Raw genomic sequence first — 27,999 nt, 5'->3', positions numbered from 1 at the left:
GAAACGCGCGGGCCGAGGGCGCGGGCGGGTCTCGGGGCGGGCGCCGGGGCCCCCGGGCTTTCCCTGGCCGCGCTCCCGCCGACTCAGGCCCCGAGCGCGGGGACGCGCCGCGTTGCCGTAGAAACGCCGGGGCCGGCGCGGCGGCGCGCGGGGCGGGTTCTCAGGCTCCGGGAGGCGGCGGCTCGCGCCCCGGCGCACGCTCGGGCGCCTCCGAGCCCAGGTCGTTGGGCCCAGCCCGGGGTCCCCGGCCGTGCGCAAGGCAAGATGTTGAGGCGCAGCTTGGAAAACCGGTAACAGCCCCGGGGCCTCGGCTGGCCAGGGCCCCTCCACACACGAGGGCTCGGGTGGGGGAAGCGGAGCCTCTCTCTCCGGGGCCTCCGTGCCGAATCTCGACCCTGGGCCGGGGTCTGGCCCGTCCCCGCTGCGATCTGGGGCCTACTTCCCAGGGCTGCGGCGAGCCCCGGAGGCCCGGGGTGGATCTTGGGACCACGCTCCCCGGGCCCGGTACTGCCCGGGCGGTGCAGACGCCTGGGAGGCAGCCGGGCGCCCAGGCCGCACCGCGCCGAGCTGCAGCCCTAGCAGCCGCCACCCCGCGGCGGCGCGGCCAGGCCACAGCCTGGGCTCTCCGTGCTCCCGCACTGTCTGGGTGTTGAGGCCAGGCCCCGACATGGGGACCTAGAGGAGGGGAACCCGCCTCGGGAGGTGGTGGGATCGTTGATGGTTTGCTCCTTCGAAGCCGCAAAACGCCCCGGGAATGTTTGCATATCAAATTAACGCGGAGATGAAGCCTTTTCATCTCTGATGAGAATGATTTGCGTTTTGTGTCATCTTTTTCTCTAGGGACGCTCAAACCAGACAACTGCAGGATGCTGTCACGAACGTGGAGAAGCATTTCGGAGAGCTGTGCCAAATCTTTGCTGCTTATGTGCGGAAAACTGCCAGACTGCGAGACAAAGCAGACCTACTGGTGAATGAAATCAACGTGTATGCCTCCACAGAGACCCCAAATTTAAAGCAGGGCCTGAAAAACTTTGCCGAGGAGTTTGCCAAACTTCAGGATTATCGACAAGCAGAGGTATGGAGTGAGGTCACAGCGTCATTGTTATGAATGAGCCCCGAAGTAGTGGATGAAGGAACCGTGAAGACTTCCACTTGTAATCCACCTAACTGCAGTGGCGACCACACACTTGATGATAAACGTACATTTCATGTAACATTGTGTGAGTCTGTTAAAGGGAAGCTTCCTGTGATTTGTGATTTTACCGTTTTCAAACTAAACTTTAGGGTGTTCTGAAGTCCTGAATTTCCCTTCATTTGGCCAAGGGGTGGCTCTTTACAGGGGGTAGTAAACATAGTACCCATGGGAAAGAAAAGGAGCATGACTTGTGTCTTGTGTGCACGTAAGTATATTTTGAAGTATGTACGGAGATGGAAGATGTTGAGAGTGGTAATACGAGTGAATAAGTAATAATTGGACAAGAGATCTTTGCTGCTTCAGTGCTCTGCAAAGTGGACCGGTATTTCATTGATTAAAAAAAAAAAAAGCAGCAGTGATTTGCTGATTTATATCATAGATATAAACTAGTAGTGAGACTTTGTGGAGTGGCTTTGGTTTTTTTGCTTTTGCTTTGGAAAGGAGGGAAGAAGATGGTGTTGTAATTGTTTTCTTCATGAAAGTCCATTTTTACCTTTAAAACCTCTTAAGCGCTTTCACTTATATTTATCTTAGGTTTCAAGATGCAGGTTTACTGTCAGAAAATTGCCAAGTTAGGAGCCACATTGCTTCTCTTGGACTCTTCTCATCAGTGCTTTTGGTAGTTTTTAAAAGCCTAATCCAGTAATTTCAATTATCAAAAAAACTCACAAAAACAAAGATAACGATCTTTGAACCTACATTTGCGATCCAAATGGAAATTTGAGTAGTAATTAGATTTGGGGGTACTTTTTGGGAAAAGTTGAGTTCTTGTCATAGGATAGTCTTCTATAATAAACACCCAACTCTCAGTTAAACATAACTGGGGACTTAGTGTTCAAAAATTATTTATTTACACTCACTGATAACCCTGAATTCCCATGTTAAGACAGTAATTTCAGTGCCCCTTTCTAGAAAACCTCTATGCTATTTATCAAATAGCAAAGTGAATTGATTTACATTTGTTCTCCTTTTTTATTTCCCCTGCTTCCCAAATGGTGGAGGTGCTAATGAACCATGAACAAAAGGTAGGCAACACAAAGGAGAACAGAAAAAAGACTTAAGATAATCCTTGCACTGCATAATCAGTGTATGGATTATTCAAAATGGTATAGACTAAACTATTCAGAGTATTCATGGTTTTGATTTTAGGATTCCTAATATTTAAATACTCAATGAGAACTTGGTTTGTTTCATTTTCCTAAAATCTTTTAAAGTGAAGCATTCATATACATTTTGTTTATAGAAAAACCAATATGAAATGTAAAGTGCTGACTATATAAACATACAACATCAAAAAAAAGCCTTCTTCCTGGGGCGCCTGGGTGGCTCAGTCAGTTTCAAGAGTTCTGACTCTTGATTTCTGCTCAGGTCATGATTTCACAGTTTGTGAGATCGAGCCCTGCATTGGACTCTGCGCTGACAGCACAGAGCATGCTTGGGATTGATTCTGTCTCCCTCTTTCTCTGTCCCTCCCCTCCTTATGTGCTCGCGCTCTCTCTCTCTCTCTCTCTCTCTCTCTCTCAAAGTAAATAAACATTTTTAAAAAAGGCTTCTTCCTCCTCCAAAAATAATGTTCATTTTGAACAATAATGTCATCTTGTATTACTTGTCCTGATAAAGAAAATGTTATTGTCCAAGAGTTATTTTTCTTACACTATACATATATATTTGCCTTTAAAGTTTTGGATTTTTTTAAATTTTATTTTGAGAGAGAGAGAAAGTGTGTGTGCATGTACAAGCACCTGGGGGCGGGGGGGGTGGCAGAGAGAGAGAGGGAAAGATAGAATCCCAAGCAGGCTCCTCCCTGTCAGCACAGAGCCTGACTTGGGGCTCAGTCTCATGAACCATCTCATGAACCATGAGATCATGACCTGAGCAGGGTTCAAGAGTTGGATGTTTAACCAACTAAGCCACCCAGGCACCCCTATATATGTCTTTATAAAACCTTTTTCAGTGCCTTCCACTAGCACTATTAATTAAAGAAAGTAATTACTCAAAATGAGATAAAAACTGTAATGTTTAAGAAAAACAGTTCAATTTTTTTTTTTAATTTTAGGGAGATTGCAAGCACGGGAGGCAGCAGAGGGGGAGAGAGAGAGAGAGAGAGAGAGAGCGAATCCTAAGTAGGCTTCAGATGCTCAGCAATGAGCCTAACATGAGGCTAGATCCCACGATCCTGGGATCATGACCTGAGATGAAATCAAGAGTCAGCCACTCCAAAAAAAAAAGTCAGCTGCTCAACTGACTGAGCTACCCAGGCGCCCCAAGAAAAAGTTTAATTCTAAATAAAAAATCAACCATGCAGTTTGACAGTTCAGCAACACTGAGACCATTTATCTTGTTCTTCAAGCTTTAGTAATTTACAAAAGGCTTCCCAGAAAAGAATTGCAGCTAATGCAGTGGTCTGTAAGCTTTTTCTGCTTTTGAGGATTTGTGTCATTTAAAATTTTTCCAATATGCTGTAGCTTTCAGCTTCAATTTTCTTATCTGGAAAGTTGGACTATTACTTTGGAGATAATATATTTTCTTATCTGGAAAGTTGGACTATTACTTTTGGAGATAATATATGTAGAATATCCAACACTGTGCTAAACACACTGATAATGGTAGCAGTACTAAAATTTGAGAGGTCTTGAGACTTACCCAAAAGCAACTGTGAGGTAGAAAAGTAATAGAGAGATGATTGTGTGGCGGAGATAAGCTTCTTAGAAACCTGAGACACCTTCTTGCCATATTGTATACGAGGTACTTTTCTGCTTTTATTGTTCCTCTGCAACTTAATAGTTTTTATTGTATTTGAGTTTCGATTCTGAGTTTTATCAATTTCTGGTGATGCTTTTTTATAAAGATAAACTGTGACATCTTAAAACATTACTCTGTGTAGTAATTATGTTTAGGTTAAATAGCACAGGTTTTATTTCCGAATTTAAATTTTGATATGTCTGTGTTTCTTTTCAGTTATATTTTATAATAATTTTCAATAGGTTGAAAGACTTGAAGCCAAAGTAGTTGAACCTTTGAAAGCTTATGGAACCATTGTAAAAATGAAACGAGTAAGTAAATTCATTTTTTCCTACTATTTATTAGGTATTGTGGCAATGAGGATGAGATTTCCAATAATTGTCCTCTTAATAAAAAGTATAACATAATAGTTACACAGTTCTTTTCACACATTTTATGAAGCATCATTTCTTAGAACTTTGAGAATAGTGAGATATTTTTAGTGAGTTTACTAAGTAAACTATAGCAACATAAAACATTATTATAGAAAGTTTAAAATATTTAATATTTATAGTCATGAAGAATATATGGACAGAACTTATTTTACTAAATGAATATAAGTTTATATTAAGTTTATATTTTTTTATTTTAAAGTAGGCAATAACAGGTAGACTAAAAGTGACTAAGACAAAGCTCTATTTTTTTATTGAGACATATTAGTTTCAGTGATTTAGTATCTGTGTACATTGTGAAATGATCACAAAAGTCTAGTTAACATCCATCATCATACATAGTTAGAAATCTTTTTTTCTTGCGATGAGGCTTTTTAAGATGTACTCTTAAGCAACTTTAAAATACGCAATGCAGGGTTAATAACTATAGTCTCCATACCGCATGTTACATCCCAAGTTCTGTTTTTTAAATCAACTTTGAGGTATAATTTACAGGCAGTAAAATTCTGTTTTAAGTGTTCATTGAGTTTTGACAAATGTGTATACACATGTAACTACTACCACAGTCAAAATTCTCTCTATATATAACATTATATATAATGGTTATAGGTTCGTATTAAAATTATCTTGCCTGTATCATTATTTTTAGAGGATATTAAAGAAATGCACACATACACAGGCACACTCACACACACTGATTCTGCAGTAGTAATAATTCCTGTGGTAATGATACCTGGACCAAACAAGGAGTGTTTTTCCATTCTTAAAACAGAGTGTGTATATATTACTTCTTAAATCAGAGATTTGTATTAATCATAAATGCCTCTTTTCAGGATGACCTCAAAGCAACATTAACAGCAAGGAATCGAGAAGCTAAACAGTTAACTCAGTTAGAAAGAACACGACAGCGAAACCCATCTGATCGACACGTTATTGTATCCTTTGACTTTTGATCTTTAAAAAAATGTTTTGTAAGGTATGCCGTACAAAAGTAAATATATATGGAAATTATGCATTTCTACTCTTAAATGTGCAGAAAATTTGAATATGAAGGTTGAAAAGAAACCTATGCATTTACAAGTTCTCATTATAGAAATCAACTGCCCTGCTTTTGAAAAGGAAGGAAAAGTCATTTTTTTCCCAGTATAATCCCCTTCACCTTTAAAAACAACAACAGTGTGAAACCACAATTATGACTACCAGCCAAAGACCCTCAGGAGGTTCTAGAATACAGTTGAGGTCCTTAGCTGGACACAAAAGGATCTAGATAGGACTATCAACTGTGACAAGGATCTTCTGTTAAGAATGACTGTTACTTAAGGTAGAATGTACCTTGTTCATGACTAAATAAAAGGATAGAAAATAGTGCCTGGCTAATTGCCAACCATTGGAATAGGTGCAATTGTATAGAAAGTACTAATTTATCCCCCTGCCTCTTTTTCCCATTCCTTGTGTCTCCTTCCTGCTTCCTGAAGGTTTTTACTGCCCTAGCTCAGCCAATTAGGAGTGCCCCTATTGGGGGCATTTGAGGTTCCATAACACCTCCATCCCTGAGGGGAACCCCTGGAGCAATAATTTGGGGCTACACCAGTTGCGCGGTCCTCCTTCCTCTGGACCAAAGGTGCATAAGCCCAACCTTGTAATAAACAAAAATGGGCAGCCATAGGGCTGGGACAGAAACATCTAGTTGAGGATTAAGATTTACCAACTAGATTATAGAGTCTGGATTTTAAGCAAGTCAGAAAAACCAGAGAATGGTGGATAATTTATGACTGCCAACTAGGGACTAAGGCAGAGAGACCAGGTTATCCAGATTTTAAGAAGCGAGAGATCAAAATTTTGTTGTTTTGTTTTGTTTTTGTTTGGAGAATACATAAAGGCAGAAAAATGTCACATCTGGAATCCCAAGTGGTTGGTAGGATTGAATCATGGGTATTAGTATGGAGATTCAACACAGAAATGAACATTTCTAAGACAAAGATGTTTCTGACTTAGATGGTCTGTCATAAACACTGCTGTGGAGGAGGCAGTCTTATACTGTAGATGAAACTGGTCGCTAGGTTCACATTGGGGGAAATAAATGCAACAATGGAATAGATTACTGCTATAGGTGAATTGATATGCTCACTGGAAAAGTGAGTGGATTTTGACAACCTAAGACTAGAAAATAAAGGACAATCTATATACAAATGTATTCAATATAAATATAAAAATATTCAATCATAGCATAATAGAATAGTTACTAGGATGGACCCTTAAAATTCATCTGATAATTCAAAAGCAGCAAGCATGTTAAAGTTCAATATGTAAAAAACATGGAGTGGCTCTGATAGAAGAGGATGGGATAAAGAAGAATCTCAGGGCTCTGTCTGCTTGCTCATCCTGCAAGGCCCTGGGTGGCTTTGGGAAAAGTTTCCTATGACACAGTTTGAAAAACACCAGTCTGGCTCACCGTTTTATAAGCCATTTTGCACTAATGGCTAGTTTCATTAAATATACGGATAACTCTAACTCACAGAGTTGTGTCATAGTATTTTATTTTTTTATTTTATTTTTGCAATGTTTATCTTTGAGAGAGCATGAGCAGGGGGAGGAACAGAGAGAAAGGGGACAGAAGACCTGAAGCCTGCTCTGTGCTGACAGCAGTGAGGCCGACGGGGGGCTTGAACTCACAGGCTGTGAAATCATGACCTGAACTGAAGTCGGATGCTCAACTGACTGAGACACCCAGGCGCCCTCATAGTGTTTTAATAAAAAGCATTTCCTACTCAAATTGATACATTATAGGATTTTGAAGAATTTCCCGAAAAAACAAAACAAAAACAAGAAATAGAAACCTATGTCTTTTTTGTTAAAAATAGCTGTGTTAACTTTGTGTGAGTTGCTGTGCCTGAGTGAAAAGATCTGAGACTTTCAGAAATGAATATTAGTTGGTGGAGGGTGGGGGAAGATTAAAACACAGGTGTCCCAGCTGTAGCCTCTGCTTCCCCACTCTTTTCCTGGTTTAGCCAATTCCACCTACCTGTCCAAATCAAAAAAAAAATTTTTAATTTGAAACTATCAGTAACTGGAGAGGGCAAAGACATAATCAGAAGGAAGTAGTCACAAGAATTGCGTGAGTCGCATGTAATACTATTAAGAAATTAGTTTTCTTGAATATTCTCATTAGAAGGTTAACATGCATCAAATAACTGTTAGAAAATTTTTCATACTAATCTACAAAGGAACTCTATTTTACTTTTGAATTTCCTGTGATACAGTTATATTTTTAAAAATTGTGGGGCGCCTGGGTGGCGCAGTCGGTTAAGCGTCCGACTTCAGCCAGGTCACGATCTCGCGGTCCGTGAGTTCGAGCCCCGCGTCGGGCTCTGGGCTGATGGCTCGGAGCCTGGAGCCTGTTTCCGATTCTGTGTCTCCCTCTCTCTCTGCCCCTCCCCCGTTCATGCTCTGTCTCTCTCTGTCCCAAAAATAAATAAACGTTGAAAAAAAAAAAAAAAGTTTTAAAAAAAAAAAAATTGCAAGCCCAGGGCATCTGGGTGGCTCGGTTGGTTAAGCCTCGGGCTCTTGATTTCAGCTGAGGGTCATGATCTTGCAGTTTGTGAGATTGAGCCCTGCATTGGGCTCACTGCTGTGAGCACAGAGCCTGCTTGGGATTCTCTCTCTGCCTCTCCTGCACATGTGTCTGCACTCTCTTTCAAAATAAATAAGTAAACTTAAAAAAAAAAGGTAGAAGTTTGTATGCTTTTAAAAAACTTTACTCCCTTATGGCAAATGTACACATACGTATAATGACTATATTTTTAAATTCTTAGCATCTTAAAATCATGTACTTGAATTATTCTAAATTCTTCTTTTTTTAAGTTTATTTACTTATTTTTGAGAGAGAGAGAGAGAGAGAGAGAGACACTGCAAGTGGGGGAGGGGCAGAGAGAGAGGAGAGAGAGAGAGAATCCCAAGCAGACTCTGCACTGTCAACGCAGAGCCTGGTGCAGGGCTCGAAGCCACAAACCTGTGAGGCCATGACCTGAGCTGAAATCAAGAGTCAGACACTTAACCGACTGAGCCACCCAGGTGCCCCATGAGTTATTCTAAATGTAAGAGTACATAATCAATATAAAATTATAATTAGTGTATAATCTGATTGCAAGTTTATATAACTCAATGAGCATATGATTCTAATTTACTAAAAAAAATTGTTCTCTTTGAAATGTATTTTTTCCTTTATGAAAAATTTCAGTCACAGGTGGGTAATAAAGTGGTGTGTCCAGATGGATCCCTATAGTAAACTCTTTTACTTACTTCAATTTATACATTTTCTTGAAAAAGCAAGGGCTAAATGTCAAAATAGTACGTGTCACTAAACTTTGATGACAAATGCACATTTTTCCATGGATTATTAAATGATGATATTTGATACTTTTGAGTAAATATACTACTAGTACAGGAAACAAAACTGTATTAGAATTTAATAAAAAATTAAGCTATGTTTTTTAAAACCTCTACTGCTTAGTAATAAAATCTTTTAAATATTTTTGGGCAACTACAGTTCTAAAGTAAGAAATGCTTTTTTAAGTGAAATACATGAGTAGATTAGAAATGTTCTGCACTTTACAGTACTGTAGCCACTAGCAATATATGGCTGTTGAGCTCTTGAAATGCAGTTAAACCAAATGAGGAAGTAGTTTTTTAATCATTAAATCTTACAGTAGCCACATGTGGCTACTGGCCACCATATTGATTATACACTACAGATCTAGATTGTATGAGTACTTGTCATTACAGTATATGAAGTAAAGCATTAAAGTTGCCATCTAATTTATTACTTACTGGTATATATTTTTTGTAATAAGCATTAACTAAATGGTAACAGTGTAATATGATTAGCTTATAAGAAGAATGTATAAATACACCCCATGCTGAAATAAAGATCTGTAGTGTACATTCTTCTATATCTGATTAGGATATTACAGGATTAGAAACATTTAATGCATTTGGAGAATTAGAAAATTTAAAATACTTAAGTCACAAGTCCATCCTTTTTTGGAAAATAAAGGGTTAAAGGGGAAAGAATGAGAAAAGAACAGAATGATAAATGGCACAGATGGTAAAACAGATGAAAGGAGTAGAAAATATAGAAAATTGTTTTACAGTAAACAGCCCAAGGGTGATCTAGGGAAAAAAATGATTTTGTAGGAAGAAAGGGGAAGGAGTTACGTTTTCTTTTGTTTGAGGTCAGGAATCATGTCATTTAATAGATTTAAAGTTCTTTATTCTGCACATGCTTATTATATAGATCATTTTATTTTATGTGGTAAAATATATTCTTGAACAGTTTATAGTATTACGCCAAAAAGCCAATAGGGCAATTGTAACATTTAGAAATAGACTCAGTTGAATGGATATTAATTTGAACTGTTTTATATCTTTGGTTGGGGAATACTTTTTGTAGGCAGAAACTGAATTGCAGAGAGCTACAATGGATGCTACCCGAACAACTCGTCATCTGGAGGAAACCATTGACAATTTCGAAAAGCAGAAAATAAAGGATATAAAGGTAATAAAGTAACTGTTAAAGTCTGCAACATGTTTTCTAATGTTATTTTTTGTTTATTTAAATGTATGAAAAATTTTAATGCTGATTTTTTTAGCCCATAGTCTATATGGAAAAGGTACTATAAATAAAAATATATCAGATGATATTTTCCTATTTCCTCAGATATTCAACTTATTCCATTTCTATTTAATCAAAGGAAACTAACATTTCTTACGTTTTTGTGCATCCAGTGCTGTTACAGGCACTTTATATGAATTCTCTTTATAGCAACTTCATAAGAATGAGGTGGTGTTATCCATACGTTATATAAAATTTAAGCAAAGATAGAAAGTAATTTACCCAAAGTATCATAGCCAAAAATCTGAAACTATAAACCAATTATGTATTTTAAAAATCTGTGCTTTCCATTATAATACACTCATTAAATGCTCTCTAGTAACTAGATATTATCACATAAAAAAATAACAAGAGTAGCCAACCACATAAATTTGCATCCACCATGATACAGTGTCATAAGAATTGCCTTATCTTATTGCAACATACCAGTAGATATGACATCTTTCAGATCATAGACTTCAGAAGTCTTCAGTGACTTTTTCATATGCATTTGGAAAGATTTGGAGGATTGCTTATGACCATATTATGTCCTTTAAAACAAGTAATCTAGGATGTGTTTTGGCTTGCTGCAAATTTTCTGAGAAAAAGGCTTTAAAGAAAAATACTTTTGTCATTTTACAACTACTAACAAAGAAAACATCTTGCTTTCAAAAGTTATGTTCTTATCAGTAAAATTATCTGCCATTTAATTATATCATTCCTCTTTACAGTCCACAAAACAACATTCATTTGTACCTTTTTCTCCCCGTTACAGTTTTAAAGGATATCAGAACTTTGATTTTTTCTGATAACCATGCTCAAAAGTCTCTGGTTTGGTCCTGAAGACCAAAACCCTTTTTTAAAGCCTCTCAATTCACTTTGCACTCTGCTTTGTAATGGTAGATTACTGCTCATGAAGACCATCTCATTTAATAGAGGAGACAAACTCCATTTACTGAGGTGGGAGAGTGTGGGCAGGATATAACATTTTACAGTCACTGACATCATCTCATAAATTGAGGGAGAAAGGAAAGAAGATTATTAAAATAAATAGCTTTAACCTGAACAATGAGAATGAAGACTGGTGAGGTATGCTTGATTCCATTGCCACTTAAGGGCTTCTTCAGTGATGGCAGTCTGATTCCTCTCTCCCGCTGATCCTCATGCCTGCAAAATTTCCTTGTACACATGGCAATCTGCGTCTCTGATCTTTGGGCTCACTTCAGGGGCAGACTACCTCTACATGTGTTTTTAATTCCCTGAGTGACCACCAGTTACAGAACAGGCAGAGACAGTGAATGCAGAATTCCCAACTGCAATTCCAAGTACCTGGGATTTTCTGAAGCATTATGACATAGAAAGAGACTGCACAGTGGAGGGTGCACAGAGAAGGGCTTCCAAGCTTTCTCTTTACCTACTGTATCATGCCCTTGGAAGGCTCTTGGTGGTCACAAAAGTGTTAGACAGGAAGAAACCTACTTTTTAGAAAATTGAGATATAATTCATACACCACACAATTTACCCACTTAAAATGTACAACTCAGTAGTTTTTAATGTGTTGTGATATATGTAATCATCACCAATTTTAGAACATTGTTATCACCTCAAAGTAAGACCTAGTACTTCACTGCTCCTCCCACCCCACCCCACCCCACCCCAGCCCTAAGCAACCATCACTTACTTATCTCACGTCTCTATGGATTTGGCTACTCTGGACAGTTCATGTGACTGGAATCATGACATGGTTTTTATAACTGGCTTCTTTCACTTAGCGTAATGTTTTCATTATTAACTATACTTATATACATATATGTATATTAGCTATATACATGCTCTCATGTCATAACATGTATCCTATGAGTATAATCCATTCCTTTTTATGGCCAAATATTCTATTATATGAGTATTGCCACATTTTGTTTATCGGTTCATCCATTAACGGACACTTGGGTGGTTTCTACCTTTTGGCTATTGTGATTAACGATACATTCATATCCAAGTTTTTGTATGGACATAAATTGTCATTTTTATTAGGTATACATCTAATTGAATTGCTGCATCATATGGTATAACCTTATCTGTAATCATCTGAGATACTTCCAGACTGTTTTCCAAAGGGGCTTCAAGATTAGGTTCAAATTTTTTTGCATCCTCACCAATACTTGCTGTTCATCAGACTTTTTCATCACAACCATCCAAGTGGGTGTGAAATGGTAGGTCATTGTGGTTTTGAGTTGCATTTCCCTGCTAATGCTTATTGGCCATTGGTATGTCTTCCTTGAAGAAATGTCTATTCAGACCCTTTGCCCATATTTTCATTGGGTTGTCTTTTTATTATTGAGTGGTAAAAGTTCTTTATGGTTTGCAATTATTTTCTTTCATCCTTAGGGTTCTTTTCACTATCTTCGTGGTGTTCCTTGAAGCAGAAAAGTTTTTATGCTTGAAGTCAATATATTTGTTTCTTTTGTTGCTTGTGTTTTTAGTGTCATATCTAACAATCCATTGCCAAATCTGAGATCATGAAGATTTATCCCTGTTTTCTTCTAACAGTTGTATAGTTTTCATAGTTCTTTTAAGTCTTTGATCCATTTGAATTAATTCTGATGTATGGTGTGAGCTGAAGATTAAACTTCCACCTTTTTGCATGTGACTGTCCAGTTGCCCAAGCACCATTTGTTGAAGAAGCTATTCTTTTCCATTGAATAGCCTTGGAACCCTTGGTAAAAATCAGTTGACATGGTTTTGTTTCTGAACTTTGCCTTTCATTGATCTATAGGTCTGTCCTATGCCAGTACCACACTACATTGATTAGCATTGCTTTATAATGAATTTTAAAATCAGGGTGTATAAGTTCTTCTACTTTCTTCTTTTCAAAGATTGTTTTGGCTATTCTAGATCTGTTGTAATTCTGTATGAATTTTAGAATCAGCTTCTCAGTTTCTATAAAGAAATCAGGTGGGATTCTGGTAGGAATTACATCAACTCTGTAAATCAGTTTGGGGAGTATTGCCATCTTACAATTAATTTTTTCAGGCCATAAACATAGGGATATTTTTCCATTCATTTAAGTATTCCTTAGTTTATTTTAACCATTTTATAGTGTTCAGAGGATACATTTTTGTTTCTTTTCTCAAACTTTTTCCTAAGTATTTTATAATCCTTCATGCTATTGTAAATGGAATTGTGTACTTAATTTCATTTTTGGATTATTCATTGCAAATGCACACAAATATAATCAGTTTTTGCAGACTGATCCTGTATTCTGCAACCTTACAGAATTCATTTATTAGTGCTGATAGTTTAGTAGATTCCGTAATATTTTCTACATACAAGATATATATCATCTGTGACAACCTACACTTTAAATACAGACCCTCCATGATCTACCAAACTTCCAGAAATGAGTTCCAGAGGTCAAAATTAAACTCTGTTAGGGTTCTGAATCTCCATTTTATACATCTTTCCTCATCACTATCAAATTGTTTCTTTTCCAAGTCAGGCCTCATTTGAGATCTTTTATGATAAAGAGGGATGCACAAATCCCAGAAGTTTCAAACACAAGTCAAAAAGTGACACTACTGCCACCCTATGTTGATTTTAGCATGTCTTACATTTCTGTTTATGATAGAAATTCTTGGAAAAGTAAAAATCGTTGCTGCCACTCATAATTTTGGGAGAAACAAACCTAGAACATTCTTATTCTTACCTTTTATCAGGCTACTGGTTCAGAAGGGGGCAGAACTTCTGGCTCCTCTAACCTCTCTGGGGGCAGAAATGAGTGAGCACTGCTGATTACTGTACAACTGTGTGGGAGGTAGGTTTAACTGACAAGTCCATCTGAATTTTGGTAGTAGCAAAAGTAGCACAATTAATTAATCAGCAAGGTAGCACAATTTTTAGATAAAGACTTCACAGGAACCTTGCAAAAAATTGGCTTGAGAAAAGTTGGTATGGAACTTAAGAGTACAGAATGTGGATGAAAAATCACAATCCCATTTGTTTCCCATATAATAGGAAAAATCATCAGTTACATGGTGAATGTCAAGGGAATTTCAGGCCTACAGAAAGGATCTTAAACAGGGGGTCACTCCTGGAACAGAGAGAAACAGGAATTCAGTATGTGGCAAAGTAGCTGACATGAACAAGAAACATCTTCTAAATTTAATTTTAATAGTTTTATTTTTCTTATAACTAAATATAAAATAACCATAAATTTTCTGCATGAAACTATTAAGAAAGTATAATAATCCTACTACTGAGAAATAATAAATTAGCATTTTGGTTTATGTCATTACAACTTTTTTCTATGTACATATACACAAGAGATAGGATAATAAATATTTCTTAGGCGTTGACTATGTCACATATTCTAGGCATTTTATGTGGATACACTCACTTACTCCTCACAACATCTTTATGAGGGAGGTAATATCATTACCCCTATACAGTTATATTTAAGTGGACCACACTATATGTAGCATCTCTTTTTAAAATTTAATATATCACAGACATTTGCTAAGAAACAGATGTGTATCATCCTTTTGGTATCCTCACAGCTTTTGCTATGGATATATATTACTTTATCTAACCAGTCCTTATTGGTGATATCAACATTATTTTTGCAGGTATAGATCTCATTGCATCATTAAACATTCGGCTTTTTGCTGATCCAGTTGTTCTTTTGGGATAAATTAACAGAGTGGTATTTCTGATTCAAAGAGCATAACACCCTTTAAATTTTGATACCTTCTGTCCACAAAGCTTTAAACTCCTGCCCACAAAGTTTTAACCGGTTTACATTTCTATAAAACCTGCATGAGCAACCCAGTATACCAATGATGAGTAGTAGTCTTTTTAATAATTAGTCTGATAGGTGAAAAAAATCGGTGTAATCTTAATTTGCACTTACTACTATTAAGACAATATTTTTTCATATATTTAATAATACATTTATTTCTTCTTTAGTAAATTACCCACACTTGTCCTTAGCCTGTATTTTTATTGAGTGTTGGCAGTTTGCTTATTAATTTGTAAAAAATCCTTATATTGAGAGAATTAACCTTTTATATTGAAGAGAAATGTCGCAAATGTATTTTCCCATTTTGTTGTTTATGGTGTGTTTGTGCCATAAAGTTTTACGTTTGTTGCCAGATCTGTTGGTCTCTTTTTTGGTTTCATACTTGGTGTCATGTTTGAAAGGTTGTTTTCATCCTCAAGATTGTAAATACTTGCTTATATTTTCTTGTAGTATTTGTAAGTTTTAAAAATATTTTAAATATTTAAACATTTTATCTGGCAGTTGTGTTTTGCATATGGTATGAGGTAGATATCTAGCTTTATTCTTTTCAAGTAGATAAAAGTTCTCCTGGCATCACTTATTGAATAGCCTCTACTCTGGAGTCATTATTTCCCCTTTATTTGCCAAAATGTTATTAGTCAGAACTTTCATGACTTTTTTGTTAAAAGTGTTGCTTGCTAATTAAACCAGGTAGGGGCTTTAATATTAACATAAGGAACATTTTCTAACTTAGCAAGTTTACTTCTTGAGTGATAAAAATAGCTAACTTGTGTTGAGCACTTACTCTAAGTCAGTCACCATACTATACCTTTTCTTGGATTCTCTCATTTAATCCTTCACCCCCAAACTTATGAGTTTGATACTGTTCTTATCCCCCATTGTACAGATGAGAAAGATTAAGGAAAAGTACAGATAAACTGCTTATATTATATAACTGTTATGTTCGGTCATGATTGGAACCCACATTTATCTTAATCCAGAGCCCATAATCTTAACTCCTATATACTATCCTGCTTTACAGAATACTTGTCAATAGAGAATTTCAGATTAGCTCCCCCATCTCCTACCAGTAAAAATTAAGTACATGCCCAAATTGCCCTCTAGTCATACAAAATAAAATTGAAAAGGGGAAAAAAAAAATAACTCATTAATGTGTCTGTCCCTGATGATACTCACCCACTGCAGATAAGATTACATGAGATCACTGAAAGTTAGGCTAAATTTATTTGGGGAAAATTATTTCTAAGTATGATTGGGTCCTAAAAAGTTCCACCACCCTTCTGGTGATTCACTGAAACTATTTAATTTCAAAAACATGCTTTTTATGTTCTTCTTATACTAGGTGTCACCTAACTTTTCTGTTCCTTGCTATTAGTCTCCTTCCTTCTGCCTATCTTCAGATGTTTTGTGAAATTCTAACTAGAAAAAGAAAGTATAATTAATTGGCAGTATTCCCTCCTCGCTATACTCAGGGATATAACTCTCTATGATAATCTTTAGGCTTCATAACTCTTAGGTCAAAAATTCCAAGTCTGGGATACTAGATTACCAGTACTTCTGATTTCCCATTATGGTTTTGACAGAAAAATAAACAGTATAAAAAATCAGTAGGGCCAGTCTCGTCTTATTTAGGTGTTACAATATAGGTTTTGTCAAGAAATAAAAGTTCAAACCATAAAGGATTAAACCAAAGTATCACAAAACCTGAGAGTGATTCCCTCCCCCCACCTTCCACATAGTAAATAATAGCCATTTATAGATTAAAGAGAATTTGTAAAGTACTTATATTAATTGAAACTAAATTGAGACTGGAAAGTGGTAACAGACTCAAAGTTGATCAGTGTTTTTTAAAATGAGAATGCAGTAGATTCTCTTATCAGAGGACATGAATAAACAAAAATAATGTAGCTTTCTTCAGTGACAGACGTATCTACATATTTTTCAGGGCTCACTTATGAGCTAAGGGTAATGTAAATCCTATAAAATGCTAGTATTAAAAAATTGTTAGTTCAGAGATGATACATTCAGAGATTCTGACCGTCAGAAATTTAATAACTATATTCAGATACTTGAAAAATGTTTTAAATTATTTTGAAATGTTTGCATATTCCACAAAGTTACCACAGTGGAATAGATTTGAATTAAGCCTAATCTACTGATTTAGGTGTAATAAGGTTGTAAGTATTTGGATTTCACTAGTTATTAAATAGTGTGACAGTCTATTATAAAGATTTAGAATGTCCACTTGTAGAAATATTTAAAAATAGGAGTAATACCTAACTCATTTGACTGATTAAGCTTAATTCCCTTATTTGAGGCTACTTTATTTCTCAAGTATTTTTATAGCATAAAGCAAATACCTTATCTTCTCTCTCCACATAATAGATCCACGTAAGTAAACAGATGATTTATAAATACCCAAAAAAGAAAAACTAAAAAAGAGAGTGCACTGTGTAACATTGTAAAATGTTAATTCTCTACTGTACTTAGCTGAAACATTAAACCTAAATAAATGAAAACAAATTTCTGTAACAGCCTTGAATAAAAAGAAAGTCAAGCTATGTCTATATTTTTTACATAGTTCTTTATTTAGTAAATGTAGAAAATCTCTAAATTTAAGATTCAGAAGGAAAGTTGTAAACCTCTGCTTGATTATTCCCATTGCCTAAAATGAGCTGCAGACCAAGAACCAAGTAGGAATCTTAAGTGTTTTGGCATATCATTGACTTCTTCTGCTGTTTTCCCTTTTGGAGTTTTCACACTCCTAAGGGCACTTGACTCCTTTCTAGCTAGACTGCTATCTTAGGAAGACGGACAACTAAGTGAGTAAGTGCCAGTCTTAATCAAAAGCGACTTCATTCTTGGGTATCTAGAGATTCTTGGTCATAATACTGCTTATTAGTCAGTTGCCATTCCAGTATACCAGAACCCTCTGTGACCTATATGAAGTGACAGTAAGTGACAAGTAGTCATACTTGTGTCTTGTCCCAGAGCCCAGTCTTTTTAGGCCAGAAGGGATACTTTCAACTACTGATCTGTTTCCATCGAGTAGTAATCAGAAGCCTATCAGTACTCCCTTAAATATTCTTAAGGAAGAAAGAATGGACATGAAGGAGAAAAAAAAAATCACAGGACACTAAGGGATACCTATAACACTGTCTTCCAAAGTGCAGGGCCACTCCTATTTGATGACTAACACAGGAGAGCAGCAACAAAGAGAAATGGGTATTTGACTCTTGTCTGTTGTAGCCCATCTCTTTTCTCTTGCCCCTTAAGGACAATGCTTTGGTACTTTCTAGCTTATTCTTATTCTGTCCACTCCTCTCTATATTAATGCTCTGATTTTTTTATTTTGATAAGAGACAAAATAATTAACAAGAGGATAAGATCCTATTTTATTGAAAACTGTTCTGGTTTGTATCCTTTCCTTACCTACCGATTATCTCACCCCTGCTTAAATCAACATGCACATCTCCATTCATTCTCTTAGCTCATTATCTTCCTTGTTGTAAGCTGTCATCATGCTCCATAGAGTTTACATGCATAGTTTATTTGTGAAGGAAATGATGGATTCCAGCAAGAAGAGCACAGTACAATAAGCAAGAGCTATTACCTTTGAAGAATCAGACCCAAGTCACAACATTCTAGCTATGAGCAACAGGAGGCAAGTCACGTATTCATAAACTGGAAAAGCTCTACACAAATGCATGGTGCTATTATCAGTAGTAGCAATATAATTACCAAGTAAGTCCTTTGTGGCTAGAGAATACAAGTAACACATAGAAATATGATGGGATAGAATTCCTGTCTAAAAAGACATACTATTGTTTCAACATCAGTTGGAGTTACTAAAATATCAGGTTTAGAACTGACCTGCTTTATCTAATATTTAGAGACATATGGTAACAGAGTACATATGGTATACATTTTAGTCAGATCTTTTTTTTTATCACAAATATCAATTACAAGGTATACAAAGAACTGACTTATTAAAAAATAGGAGGAAATTAAATGGTGGGATAAGAAACATTTTATATAATTTCAACGTTGTGCTAGTCTTTTCAACTATTTTTATTCCCATTATCTTTTATACTTGATGTGCCCTGTGGAAAAAGAGATACCTCTGTATTTCATAAAATGCAAAAACAATAATAAGGAATAAATTTACTAAATTCACAAATTCATATGATTGTTTAAATTCAAATCTTTGTGGTTTTTTTTTTTTTTTAGACTATATTTTCAGAATTTATCACTATTGAAATGTTATTTCATGGCAAAGCTTTAGAGGTCTATACTGCTGCCTACCAAAACATACAAAAGATTGATGAAGAAGAAGATTTGGAGGTAGGACTGTATCTATCTAAGTTAAGTTCTTCTCTTAAGATGGAAATATTTAAAAGAAAGCATTAATCTGTATGGGTAAAAATATCTTAAGTTTGAATACTACAATGGCTCGTGTTACTGTGTGCAGTCCCAAATAGCTCAACTTTTATGTTTTTCTCATTATGTATTTTTAACTTAACAAATTCACCATGGTAAAGTTCCAAGAATTAATTTATTAACAGCTAGTTAATAAGGCCATTACGTGAAATACTGTATCATTTTGACTGGTGATGTTAAGTGACTTAAGTGTGCTAACCATCACATTGATTAGTGCTAACATTTGATTGCTTATGCTGTGCAGAATACCCAAAGCTTCACATGCATTTTCTCATTCACTGCTCAGAATCCTATGAAGTAGGTGCTGTGGTTATTCGCATCTTATAACTACAGAAACAGGTTTAGAGGCTTTACGTAACTTAACTTGACCACAGCCACTTAGCTAGTAAAGAGCAAATCAGGATTCTCACCAGTTTTGTGTGATTTAATCCGTATGCTATGAAATAAGTGTAGGTTTATAATAAGGCTTGCTTTGTACTGATAGTTAGATGCAAACACAAGTAGCCAACTAATGTTAGAGCATCTAAATATCACAGCCTGGCTTCAACAAGCACATCTGAAGAGTAACTGTCCAACCCTCTTACCTTTTAAAGGGAGGAATAAAGGCACAAAAGTATTTTTGCTGAAATAGATAAAATATTACACACAGACTTTGTCCATATTATCTCTATAGTAGAAGTGAAAAAGACCAGATAATCTCAAGATATAACCAGAATTCTCTATTAATGAATGATAGAATTTGGGAGTATCTGCCAGTTGACAATTTTGAAGATTCCCCTAGTTGTTTATTTATTAACTAACTATCCATAAAGAGTTCACCTGGGCCTTCTTTTCCCACTACTCCACTGGTTCCAGGAAATCTAATTCATAAAATCAGATAACAGTTTGACTAAAATGAAGAAGGATACATGTTTTAATATGTGTACATATGTTTTCCAATGTCAAAATCTCATCTTAGTTTTATATCAGTTATGCACACATGATATTTCTATTTATTGCCTATCAATAGATGGCTTCCTAAGTTTCCCTTCCTTCCAAGTACTATAGCTAAGGTTTCTTAATTTTCACTCCTTTCATGTCCTATCTTTTAAAAAACAGATCAAGCTTTTATCTGTCATTTGTAAAATAATAAAATAGCAAATGTTTATATATAGCGATTACTTTGGACAGCTACTGATCTATGCATTTTAATTATATTTTAATCCTCCCATCAACTTTGACAAAAGTATTTATTGTCCTCCTTTCTATGGAAGAGGAAACTGAGGCAGAAGTAGATTAAGAAACTTCCCAAAGGGTCCCATAACTAATAATGCTGGAAGCCAAACCCAAAAGTCCTGACTACAGACACTGTTTTTATCCTCTCTATACTGTGATTAGTGTGGTTCTTGATGAGTGTGATAGGCACCCTTCCCTACAAGAAAAACACTGCACTGAGTGGTAGGTTCAAAACTGATCCCTTACTTGTCCTAGAAGACTGGAGTCCTGTTTAGAAGTATCTTCATTCTCCTTTTTCTAATGCCTCTGACATGCCATTTGTTAACTCTTACTAAAGTTCTTCAATCTCTTTGAACCCCAAGATTTTCTTTCTCATTCCAGAGGTCCTAGCTAGTTTATTCTGTCACACCACTTCCCTTACCAGTATTCTTAATCAGTTAGCTAAATAGCTCGTGGGAGGAGAGATTCATAAAACACCCAGGATCTCAGAGCTGTGTGGTAGATACGTTTTTGAGTATCAATGTTCCTACTTTCTAATGGGGGTAATATTGAGCAAGTTTTTCATTCTTCAGCTTCCTTATCTCTCAAATGGAGATCTAGTATTTACCTCATAAAATGTTCATTCAACAACTGTTTATTGAGCACCTGTTATATGCCAGGCATCACTCTGAAGACTTAGTATTATAAGTTAGAAAAGGTCTGAGTTGTCAAAGCAAAGATTTAAAAATCTACCATAGAGTTCAGACATTTAAAAAATATACAGGCATACCTCAGAGATATTATAGCATTCCAGACCTGTGCAACAAAAGGAACATCACAATAAAGCAAGTCAAATGAAGTTTTAGGTTTGTCAGTGCACATAAAAGTTATGTTTACGCTATACTGTAGTCTACTTTTTTAAGTCTTTTATTTTAATTCCAGCACAGTTAACATACAGTGTTATATACTATAGTCCATTAAGTGTGCAACAGCATTAGATCCAAAAAGCAAAAAGGTGTACATAAAGAAAATATATTATTGCTAAAAAAATGCTAACCATCACCCGAGCTTCCAGTGAGTCATAATCACTGATCACAGGTCACCTTAAGACAGGTAATAATAATGAAAAAGTTTAAAATATTGTTAATAATTACCAAAATGTGACACAGAGACACAAAGTGAGCAAATGCTGTTGGAAAAATGGCACTGACAGACTTGCTTGAAGCAGCATTGCCACAAAACCCTTAAGTTGTAAAAGAGTCTCTGTGAAGCACAATGAAGTGCAATAAAATGAAGTATGCCTGTACTGTGTAACTGTTTAAGTTTTATAATGTGACCAGTCCTGTAAAGAAAAAATATAGTGTGCTGTGAGGATTCTAAATAGTCTGGCGAATCAAAGAATGATATCTTAATTAGAAGTCTGAGGGATGCGTAGGATGCCTGGCAACACCTGTAGGGCGAAGGACACAGATACACAAAGGTCCTGAGGCGTAACGAACTATAGGCAGAAGCCGTTAGTGTTCTGCCACACAGCAATTGTGGAGAGAAGGAAGCAGACTAGGGAGAGTTGTGGGACCAGGGAAAGTAAAATTCTATGAAACTGGTACCAAGAAGAAAAAGAATCTTTTACATACAGGATTTCTTCGGAACAAGTAGAGAAAATATGTAGACAGGGACAGAGAAATAACTTGCTATTCTTCTTAAATACTTCATGCTTTACAAGGACTGCTGAGACTTATTCTGGCAACAGCAAATTTTTTTTGCGGTTAGGCATCTAGTTATATCACAAACCATCTTACCTTATTTGTTCTTCACATAAAAAAGCATTGTCAGGCTCATTTTCCCCTTCAAAAGATCACCTCTGTGCAATCACTTCAGAGCATCTTGAGACTCACTCCTAGAAGAGATCTTGGACCATATTGGGAAATGCATTATTGCCAATAAACATTCCTGTAAACCTGTTGTTTTGCATTATGAGATTAATTTTAACACGTAGCTGGTTTAGACTTTTATCCCATGGGTGTATACTGTCTTCCATTTCCCACTTTTAACTTCATCTTTTCTAGAACAGTTAAAAAAGGAATGTTGTTCTAACAAAAATACATCCCTTCCAAATACCATTTGATTAATGGTTCTTATACCAGGATACGTGTTCCTTATATCCGTTTCTTATATCAGGATATGTTTTCCTTAACTGGCATGAAAACATAATTGGATCCTCAGTAACATGTTAAATAACCTAATTAGCATGACTGAATTGTCCTAAAACATGTCTCACCTCTTGAGTTTAAGTTTCACCTCTTCGCTCCTTTTGTGCCTTGTACTTCTCTAAGGTTTAAAGAAATGCATAGAGAAATCCCTTAGTTTTGAGTTTCTTTTCCCCAAAACACGTCGTTAACATTCCTTTATGTTACAATCTTAAGCTGGGAGGAGTTGCAAAGATAAAACGGGGCTCCTTGCACTAGTGTTGGAGATAGATACATAATTATGGAACAATGAAATGATAGCTGTATTGAGGTATAAACAGTAAGCGCTACTGACTAGAGAATAGGAAAAAGCAGATGGCATTTGACTTGGCTCTTGATGAGTGTGCTGGAATTCTAGGCTGAGGAATCAGCATTGCAAAGGCAGAGTATAACATATTCTGCATATAGGTAAATAGGCTAGAGGTGAAGAGTGATGAGTAGGTTTGAGTAATGTTAAGCCTTGGGTGTCACTATTTGGACTCTAGGTAGGGAGGAGCCACAAAGTGTTTTAATAATCATACTTTGGTCTTCAGTAAGATAATTCTAAGTAAACTACAAAGAAAGATGTGCAGAGTCAATAAATTAAAATAGAAGTGCCTCAGATGAGAAATTTAGGGAGAATGCCTAGGATTATAGTTTGGTCTACTCAATGTATCATAACATCTATCATTGTAAAGGTGAATATAGAACTACACTGTCTAACACAGAGCCCCTAGGCATATGTGGCTAAAGTTAAAAATTCAGTTCCTCATTCACATGAACCACATTTCAAGGGGTAGTAGCCACATGTAGTCTGTTTAGACAGCAAGCATTTCAATCATCTCAGAGTTCTACTAGATGGTTGGTCTAGAACAGAAGTAGTTAGGCATGTTAAGTATGGCTATCAGAAGAGAGCCTATAGAAAATTGGTTGAAAGGTAGCCATTAAACACTATATAGATAAGATCTTCAGAGAAAAGGGTAAAAAAGAAAAGTGGCCTAAGGGAAATCCTTTAAAAATATTTAAGGTATAAGCAGTAAAAAAAGAGATGTGAATAGGGCAGCTAGCACATGAAAAGAGTTTAGAGATGGCATACCTGGAAAAGAAGTTTCATAACAAGGCCAAGGAGGATCAAAGATGACTTTGGTGGTTTGGGGCAAAAGCAATTTCAGTGGAAAGTGAAAGCCCACTTGTAGTTTTTTTGACAAATGGAGATGAAGGAGAATATTTGAGAAGTTAAAGAGTAAAGTTATATCTTGAATTAAAAAAAAAAAATTGATCTTGAGCTTATTTGCTGAGGGGAAGGAACCTGTGGAGAAAGAAGGCTTTTCTTTTTTGAAGTCTTAGATATAGGAAATAGGCACCTTGGAAAGACTCAGATGACATTAAATAAAAGGGGTGGGGTAAAGAGTTGAGGAAAAAGGGAGTGAAGTTGAAGAAATTCACATCTGACAACATTACCTACCAGTTTATATATTAGAGAAATGGGGGAAGACAAAAAATATAGATAGGCTTAAGAGAGTGGTATTTGGAACTGTTGCCTTAAGGATAAAAAAACTGACAAAAGGTGTTTCAGAGTCTAGTGAGATTATAATCCATAAATCACAGTGGCTCCAACTTACTCTGAAATGATGTACTGTCAGACTACTGTGATGAAGTTAAATTGGTAAGAGTTGAGACAGGGAGAAGACAAAGAATCAAAGGTATGACTTGCAGCCTCTCTACTTGGGAGCATCCACTTTGAGGGAAGGAACTCCTCAGCAAAAGCTCTCAAGTGATGGTTTCAGAACCCATCAGCATCTTAACCTGGTTCAAATAAACTTTATAGCTTTCATCTTTAAAACTTTATTTTTTGTAGTGGTTTTTTGTTTTTTGGTTTTTTTTAATTTACAATAATAGAAATTTGTTCCTGGGAGGTGGAGGTGAGCAGGTGGATGTGGTTGCTTTAAAAAAAAAAAATCTTAACTAAGAAGAACTTAACATGGCTTCCTAGATTCCCATCGTTTGGTATTTATTTTATAATGTTGCTTTATCATTGCAACAGGTTTTCCGAAATTCTCTGTATCCACCAGATTATTCATCCCGTTTAGATATCGTAAGAGCAAATTCAAAGTCCCCTCTTCAAAGATCACTGTCAGCTAAGTGTGTATCTGGAACAGGTCAGGTAAGCTAAAAACCGTAATTTAAAGGAATATGAGCAGCTGCCTTTGGTATTGTTCAATACATTTTTAGTTTCCCTTACGTCCTGACTTCATATAACTTACCCTCTTACAGAAGATGATTGGAAGATTGCATTAAGTGCAGCTCTGTTCTTATTTTGTATACTGTAGTACATAATACTCTCTACAGAACACTTGAGAGCAGAGGTGGAAAGGACAGGAGAATGCTAATCTAGATTTGTTTTCAGATGTAATATGAAGAGCATAGATTGTGAAGTCAAACTGCTTATGGTTTAAATACCACTATCATGACTCAGTGAAAATTATACCTAAAAAAAGTCTTTTTGCTGAACATGATCTTAGATCTGGAAGCACGTATCTTTAGGTAAAAAGTCCATTTTCTCATTTCTTCTATATCCAGAAAGCCTGAGTTACTAGATGTCTACAACTGGGAGAGGCGTACAGCCTTTTTCTTTTAAGAGGCCATACAGAAAATGGGCCCAAGGTGTATGTCCCAAATAAGGGCAGCCATAAACAATACATTAACAATTCTTTATGGCAGTGTTATAATAAAACTTTATTTACAAAAACAGGAGGCAAAATGGAGTATAGCTTGCCAACTTCTGATCCAGAGGTCAATACCTTTTTTCATATCTAGCCTTCAGAATTTAAAATTGAGCAAAATAGGGGCACTTGGGTGGCTCAGTCAGTTAAGCATCCAACTTCAGCTCAGGTCATGATCTCAGTTTGTGAGTTCAAGTCCCACATTGGGCTCGCTGCTGTCAGCACAGAGCCTACTTCAGACCCTCTGTCTCCCTCTCTGTCCTTCCCCACCCCCTTTGATCTCTCTCAAAAAAATTAATAAATAAGATTAAGCAACAGATTTTCAAAATACAACTTGTAGGTAAATGTGACCCAATGACTTCTATTTTCATTTGGTTCTCTTCTAAGCATTTTACTGCTTTATATGTATACGTCTCTCTCCCCCAAACAACTCACATTTTTATTATTTATCAGCATAAAGTGCCTTGCATGTAAATTCCATATTATCTAGTATTATAGTACAAAGTTTGTTTCTATTGAGAGCTAATAATGTTACCAAAATTGGCTAACATCTGTGTCATACTTTAGAATTACATTATCCTAGGGTTTCTTGACCTCCACACCATTGACTTTGAGTCAGATAATTTGGCAAGGGAACAGGGAGTACTGTCCTGTGCATTCTAAAGATGTTCAGCATCACTAGCCTCTACCCACAAGATGCCAGTAACACACACAAACACAAACCCCCAGATGTAACAACATTGTCTCCAGACATTGCCAAATGGGCCTCAGAAAGGTCTGAAGCAAGATGACTTCCCAAGTGGCAATGGTCAGGACTTAAAAGCAAGTAGTGAATTCAGACTCACTCCATTTAAATCACAGTATTAAATTTTAATATTTCAGCTGCCTAGTTGAAGTAGTCTTGGCATATTATTTGCTGTCCCTTTGATGATTCTCATATTCAAATGCCCATTTTTGTGACCTAAGAATTACTTAACTAAATATTTTCAATATCCATAGTATACGGAGTATGTACTTTTCTCTGAAGTATTTAGTTATTCAAATACTAGTACCGAACTGGAATTGGTTAATTTCATATTTTTGTTCAAAAACAATCTGATATATGAATGAAAAAGCTCTATAACTGTTTTCAACCTTAAAATATAAGAATTCATAGGGAATTTTCATTACTAAAAAATTATTATCTTCCTGAAACATATGTTCTATGTGACCTTCTCTATAAGGGCATATTAAAAAGATACCAAGTATGTAAAAATATTTTAAGTTAATATTTTTTAAAATGTGTTAACTTTTAACAGGTGTCTACCTGTCGACTAAGAAAGGATCAACAAGCAGATGATGATGAAGAGGATGAAGACTTAGATGTTACAGAAGAAGAAAATTAATTTTCTTAAGAAAACTTCATATTTCAGTTTTCATCTTGAATGACTTGGCGTCCAGAATTACTACACTGTAAAACTTTATACTGGCTTCATACTCGTTAAACCTCAAAATGAAATCCTCCTGAAAATGAAAATTAAAGGAAATTTATGCTGACCAAAAATGAAGGTTTTAAAAAATATTACACACCAGTCATTTCAACATCCTATCTAGCAGTATGTGATTTTTGTATAGGTTCCATTAAAAAAAAAAAATTATGTATTTCAAATGCATTCCATATTAATGCACTATACCTAGTTGAGGTTGCAATAGAAATAGATGACAAAACACAAGAGATCTAACAATTCCACTTGCTTTCTTTGCTTTCATTGCCAAAAAAAGGGTCTTTACTCATTCTGATTAAATACAAATTCTATTCCATAAAGCCTTAATCAAAAGGACAAAGGTTTTTTTCCTTTACTTTTTTTTCACTTTTACTACAACCTGAAGTTTCATTATTTGATACATAATTTACTTTTCAATAAGTGTCATTACTTTTTATTAAATGTAATGGGACACTAGGATATCAGTGTCTTAAAACTACATAAAGCAGAAATTTTAGATTCAAAAATAAAGCCACATTCAGCCTGATTCTGGTTTTAAAATGAAAATGCTGTCATACTGAAGCATTATACATGGTACTATAGCTTTTAGAAAGCTGTAATTTGGTGGAGTGTTGCCTAAGAAACATCATGGAAAACGATAATCATTTAAAAGTCTATAAAAATTTTACCAAACCACCATCTTATTAATGAAAGAGTATACAGTTACTTTTATTCCTGAAAATAATCAATTTAATCAGAGCCTTTCAGTATGTCCAATACTTTTGTTTCTTTGGATGGGGATTGTACTTTTGTTATTTCATGGATACCAGTCAGGCATATAAAAATTTTGAAATTTATAAAATCATTTGGGATAACCACAAAAGGCAACTATTCACAACAAAAATAAAGACTTTCTAGAAAGCTTTTTTGACTTTGTTATTCATGGTTCTGTTAACAAAACATTGCTTCCTGAGAATAGCCCTAAATGATAAAATTACTTCAGTACAAAATATTCAAAATGTTCTAAAACCCTAAATAAATTTAAGACACTACAGATATCATTACATTGCATTTTATTTTCTCAATATTTAGACGTGGTGTTATAGTTGGGAGGAAAAACCAGGGTTATAGTATTTCT

At 35.9% G+C, this 27,999-nt stretch overlaps 2 protein-coding genes across 9 annotated transcripts in view; one reads left to right on the top strand and one right to left on the bottom strand.

The window, feature by feature from the left end:
- Window positions 1-15: 15 nt before the first annotated feature.
- Window positions 16-27,785, top strand: CIBAR1 (CBY1 interacting BAR domain containing 1). 2 transcript variants are annotated; one of them, XM_045454238.1, is made up of 10 exons: window positions 16-290; window positions 841-1,075; window positions 2,197-2,220; window positions 4,180-4,248; window positions 5,202-5,303; window positions 8,606-8,611; window positions 9,818-9,922; window positions 19,047-19,160; window positions 24,720-24,839; window positions 26,697-27,785. In XM_045454238.1, exons 1-10 carry the CDS (start codon window positions 265-267, stop codon window positions 26,781-26,783), a joined length of 888 nt encoding a protein of 295 aa, XP_045310194.1. In that variant the 5' UTR covers window positions 16-264; the 3' UTR covers window positions 26,784-27,785. The 2 variants fall into 2 exon arrangements, with proteins under 2 accessions (XP_045310194.1, XP_045310195.1); XM_045454239.1 differs by lacking the exon at window positions 2,197-2,220.
- Window positions 9,621-27,999, bottom strand: part of RBM12B (RNA binding motif protein 12B) — a 29,304-nt gene continuing 10,925 nt past the window's right edge. For 5 of the 7 annotated variants that reach the window (XR_006706412.1, XR_006706410.1, XR_006706414.1 and 2 more), the window contains 3 exons: window positions 22,250-22,358; window positions 13,725-19,878; window positions 12,892-13,002 (listed from right to left, as the gene is read on the bottom strand). The gene's annotated coding sequence lies outside the window, so the exon portion shown is untranslated. Of the gene's footprint in view, window positions 19,879-22,249; window positions 22,359-27,999 lie in introns of all 7 variants that reach the window. The other 2 variants (XR_006706413.1, XR_006706409.1) reach the window with 2 other exon arrangements.

This window comes from Leopardus geoffroyi, chromosome C3 (assembly GCF_018350155.1).
Source record: "Leopardus geoffroyi isolate Oge1 chromosome C3, O.geoffroyi_Oge1_pat1.0, whole genome shotgun sequence".
NCBI lineage: Eukaryota > Metazoa > Chordata > Mammalia > Carnivora > Felidae > Leopardus > Leopardus geoffroyi.
This window is presented reverse-complemented; position numbering and strand designations above follow the sequence as displayed.